This window comes from Cryphonectria parasitica, assembly GCF_011745365.1.
Source record: "Cryphonectria parasitica EP155 unplaced genomic scaffold M406scaffold_4, whole genome shotgun sequence".
Lineage (NCBI taxonomy): Eukaryota > Fungi > Ascomycota > Sordariomycetes > Diaporthales > Cryphonectriaceae > Cryphonectria > Cryphonectria parasitica.
The window spans coordinates 2,331,436-2,337,030 of record NW_024468912.1 but is presented as its reverse complement, the minus strand read 5'-3'; the positions used below and the strand labels follow the sequence as shown (position 1 = coordinate 2,337,030).

The 5,595-nt window shown below is 30.8% G+C and overlaps 1 protein-coding gene across 1 annotated transcript; it reads right to left on the bottom strand.

Annotated features, from left to right (window-relative positions):
• Nucleotides 1–293: 293 nt before the first annotated feature.
• M406DRAFT_255893 (uncharacterized protein) lies at nt 294–491 on the bottom strand (the record flags this gene model as incomplete). Its single annotated transcript, XM_040917063.1, has 1 exon — nt 294–491. A coding segment is annotated over one exon (198 nt), but the record flags the coding sequence as incomplete, so codon positions are not given.
• Nucleotides 492–5,595: the final 5,104 nt, after the last annotated feature.

Below are 5,595 nucleotides of genomic sequence, written 5' to 3'. Positions count from 1 at the left end.
CTTAACTAATCTACTACAGAACCTCCCAAATCTACAGAGTTCCAGTTAAAACCTTTAAAAGAAGAATCCTTAGCTATAATAACAGATTCCTCTGCTACTATAGCCTGCACTTCAGTAGCAATACGCATCCTCTCAGCCTTAGCTTTCTCAGCTTTCATACAATTCAATTTCTTTATGCAAGTAATACTATAATGCAGAGCACATTTCATCTTCTCGGATTACATTCGCTTCTATTAGCATAGATGAAGAAGCTCAGTTTCCTTCTTCTCAATCTCGTTCTCTAACTTTCGATATTAAATAGCGATATTGCAAAGCTCTTCGAGAGAAAAGCTTATGATATTGCACTTAGAGCAGCTTAATCGAATGCATTCAATGCAATGAGAAGAATCTTCGGGAAATATCTTGCAGAATCCGAAATCATAATCCTTGCAATAGGAATAAATAAACATCTTGATAAAATTTTCCAAGAAACAGAAAATCAAGAGATCTCGATCTTAGATATTCTTTAGAATGGAAAAAGATTTGCGAATATAGGATTTGTTAATTCTATTTAATATCTCAATCAGGAAAGCAAGATTATGCATACAAAGAACTTTGTTATAACTCATTTAATATGCAGGTCACCAGCCAGGATACTCGGAATAACTGTTCGAAAGACAGGAAAGGATTCAACATCTCAAGGACTAAGGCTTATATAAGCAAGGATTAGGATTACAGGATTAGGATGGATCAGCAGCTGATCCATAGTAATCCGAATCAATTGAATTACCCAGATAATCCAAGTAATCCAATAATCAATACTACTAATAGAACTGAAGAGCTGAATATATAAAGAATATATTCATTCCCATTAGATAGATCTCATACATAGCTCTTCAGTTGTTAATCTAAGTATCAGATTACTCTCTACTCTAATAGCTCCAAAGGCAGTGAATACTTGCATTGCTTACTAAGACTTGTATAGTTCTGTATTTAAGAACTTAGCACTTTAATACTGCTCTTGTTAGCATAAACTTTCTTTATATACTTTGGAATCTTCGGATTGCTGCAGTACTTATTACATTTTGATAATTCTTGTTCAAGAATAATTCAGTATTACTTTCTTAAGCAATACAGAATATAATAGCTTCTCCAGAAATCTCTTCATTCTTATACATTCCTATTTAGGAAGAACTGATTAATTAGGTATATCAGCTTATTCAGCATATTCAGAATCTGCATGAACAACAGCAGATTCAGAGCGCTATCATCGCTAACTAACAGGCTTAGCTAGCTTAATAAGCTTAGCAGGCGCAGTTTACTTCTGCAACTACTAGTAGCGCTGGAAAAGTATATAAGATGAATAAGCTTGCTATGTATAATAGCAACCAGAAAACGCTGCATGGATTCCTTACTCACTGCAGAGCGTATTTCCTGTATCACAAGACTCAGTTTATCAAGGAATCTGAGAAAGTTATCCTTGCAGGAATTCATCTTGAAAAGAATGCTTTTATCTAATATAAGCCTTCTCTATACAATTACTTGAAGTATTAGAACAACTCCAATATACATATCTAGAGTATTAAGAGCATATTTGATTCTTTTAAAAGCTTTGAGAAAGCTTTTAAGAAAACCTTTGATAATCCTAACGAAAAATGCACTATAGCTTAGCAGCTTATGAATCTCAAGCAGATTAAATCAGCTTCTGCTTATATAGTTAGATTCAAGCAATTCTCAGTACAACTTCTGTAGGAAGATAAGAATCTTATGGAATACTATTATAAAGAACTCAAGAACAACGTTAAAGATGAAATCTCTAAGCAGAATTAGCTGGAGAACTTTGCAATGTTCTTCAATCAAGCTATCCGCATTAATAACCATCTGTATGAATAATAAGTAGAGAAGTTTAAGAAGAGAGAAAGTTAGATCTGAAGATTTCTAGCTAATATAAGCAAGAAACTTCAAAACAAGAATAGCAGTTGATATAGCAGTATAGCTCAAAGCAGTATTATATATGCTGGTTTCATAGAATTCAATGCAGCTAATAAGCAGTATAGCAAGAAGAATGAAATCACTTGTTACAACTATAATAAATAAGAATATATAGTATGCAACTGCTATCAGCTCTAGAAAAACAAATAGCAATTAGTTTAGAAAGAATGCTAGATAAATGTTGCTTAATAATAGAAATCCAATCAACTAAGCAATAATACTCTCTTGGAGCAAGTATTGGATTCTATTAATCATAGAAGTCTTAGCTGAATATTCTGCTATAATAATAACTGCTTAATATATCTCTTGAGTAAGGAAGGTTTAGAATGATTCTCTCAGAAATCTAAGTGCTGCAGATAAATAGCAATAGCAGAATGAGAGTGTACGCTTAGTATTTCTATGAGTAGCAACTCGGATTGCTCTGATATCAGAGAACAGAGTATTCAGGCATTGGAAGAAGAGCTTAGCAACAATACTCTTCAATGTTCTTTATTGCTTATACTAAGTACTATGATTAGGAATATGAATAAGAGATAATACTTTCTTAGCTACTGATACGAATATCTAAGCAATATAGAGAATGCTTCTCAAGCAATAGAAGGATTAAGCTAGAGCAAATAATCTAGCAGCTTGCAGAAGCTTCTTGCAAATAATATATCTAATAAGCTTAAAGAAAGATTTCTCTTTAGCATTAAGTAGAATAAGAAAATAATATGAATTGAATATCTTGTTTATGAGATAGAGCTAGAGAAGCTTTTCATCTGCATTCCCTTACAAAATATTAAAGCATAAGAAGATAAGAATTCTCGAATTAGCTTACTTTACAATCTATACTACGAATTAACATGAATCTTCTGCACTTATTATAGCTATAGAATGCATTTCTTGGAGAAAGTGCAATACGAATGATTCCTTGTTAGAGAACTAGAATAAATCCTTCAAGCTGTTAAAGAATAGGAATTCCGCTTCAGAAAGATTCTCAATAAGCAATACTACAATGTATATATCGGGCTATTAGATGATTGCTCTATGCAATATGTGAATAAGGAAATAGAATAGTAGCAATGCAAAATAATGCTCTGTATGATTTATATTAATAATAAGGTTTGCAACTAGTATTAATAAAAGAAAAACTAGGAATAATGATGATATGAGCAAAAGCAAGCTAAGAAGCTTGCTTGAGAAGCAGCAAAGTAGGCTTAGAAGAATAAATAGTTCTTAATGAATTCAAAAGAACAGAATTGCTTATAAAGAAACTGCAGATAATTAGATTAGAACGATTCTTATGTAAAGCTTCTAAAACAGATTATGCTTATATCAAATTCGATATATACATTTAAGAATATAAATATAGCATACTATTGAATAGTAGCGCTTAGAGAAACTTTATATTCTCATACATTATTAATTAAGCATAACTATAATAGAAATGAAAGAGATGCTTATATACTCTCAGCACTGTGAAAGAATAATCTGTTGCATATAATCAAGGAATAATTAATAAGAAGACTGATTATCTACTTATTTTGATTCAAGAATGCATAACTAGAGCTTTCTTTGATATTATGAATACAGTATAATATGAGCTGATTATAGAGCTTTTATAGCTTAAGAAGTATAATCTTCGAATTGATTGGACTACTGGCTAGATCTCATGAAACAAGCTGTATCCAGAAGAGATAGTTACAATCAATAATGCAGAATTGAAGCTAGTGATTGAAGAATACTTAGAAAAAGAGGCTTTATACAACTTCCCATATACTTCCAAACCAGCAGAGCTAGCAGTTCAAAGAGAAGGATTTAGTGATAAGCGAATCCAAACAGTGCTAGGGCGCTAACAGGTTAATAAAACAACAGAAGCAAGATTCTCAGCAAATCAGTTCGTTTCGAAGCAATAAGGAAAAGCTTCAGAATGTGAATTGTGAACTCATACGGGAAAAATCTCGAAACCAAGCTCTCGAGCGCTCAGTTTGGCCTGGAGCGAACGCTTAAAGCTCTCGAAAACGCTATCAGAAAAGAAGCATGCTCAACAATACCTACTATTCCTTCAGATAGCAGAAACAGCACAGAAATCAGAACCAATACTCGCAAATATACTACAAGAATATTACAAGTTCAAGAAACTGTTCTAAGAAGAATTGGATATAGGATTGCTAGAATACAATCTATATAATTATGAGATCCTGCTATAAGAAGAGAAACAGCTCAAATTCTTCTCTATCTATAGACTAAATAAAGCATAGCTAGAGGCATTTAGAGAGTATCTTGATGAGAATCTTAAGAAAGAATATATATAATCATTGCAATTACTAGCAGAATATCTTATTCTATTTGTACTTAAGAAAAATAGCAAGCTTAAGCTATATATTAATTATAAGCAACTTAATAATATTATAATTAAGAACTGATATTCATTGCTATTTATTAAGGAATTATAAGATAGATTATAAGGAGTATAGTGGTTTATAGTTCTGAATCTGAAAGAAGCTTATAATCTGATTAGAGTAAAGAAAGGAGAAGAATGGAAAATTGCTTTCAGAATATGCTATGAATACTACGAATATTTGATTATGCTTTTTGATCTAATGAATGCTTCAGCTTCATTTCAGAAAATAATCAATTATGTTCTATGCAAGCATCTGAATCAGTTCGTTATTGCTTATTTCAATGATATTCTTATTTACTCTTGAATATTAAAAGAATATAAGAAATATATGGAAATAGTATTGCAAATGCTTTAGAATGTAAAACTTCTTGTGGAACTCGCAAAGAGTTACTTTTATATACAAAAGATTAACTATCTCGGATTTACAATCGAGCTAGAATGTATTAAGCTATAGAAAGATAAGATAGAAGCTATTAGAAATTAGCTAGTTCTTAGAAACATTAGGAATATTAGATCTTTTCTCGAATATATTAATTTCTACAAGCAGTTTATTAAGAATTACAGCTGAATTGTATATTTTCTTACAAATCTTACTAAAAAGGAATAGCCTTTCGAATAAATCTTCAAAGCATAAGAAGCTTTTAATAAGATTATCAGATATATTATCTCAGAACCAGTTCTATATGAAGCAGATCTTTACAAATCCTTTGAAGTTGAAACTGATGTATTGAAATATGCATTCGGAGAACAACTTAGCTAGCAAGATGATTAAGAATATCTAAGAATTATAAGCAACTTCTCAAAGAAGTTGAATAGCTTAGAAGTTAACTACAGAATCTCTAATTAGAAGCTTATAGCAATAGTAAAAGCTTTTGAAGAATAGCAATACTACTTTATTAGTATATAGCATTCGATTATAATTTACTCAGATTATAAGAATCTGATTATATTTATAACAACTAAGATTTTGAATAAGCAATAAGTTAGATAAGCAGAATTTCTTTTATAATTCGATTTCAAGATTATATACTACAAAAGCTTGGAAAACGAACGAGCAGATGCTCTTAGCAGAAGATCAAACTATTGAAATGCAGATTTCTTAGATATACAGAATATCTTTGTTCAAAATAAGTTAGGAAATCTTATTAATGCATACAGAGAACTGAATACTATTTTCAGAATTGAATTCTTAGAAAAGAATCCAGAATCAATAATTCTAAACGAACAAAATAACTATA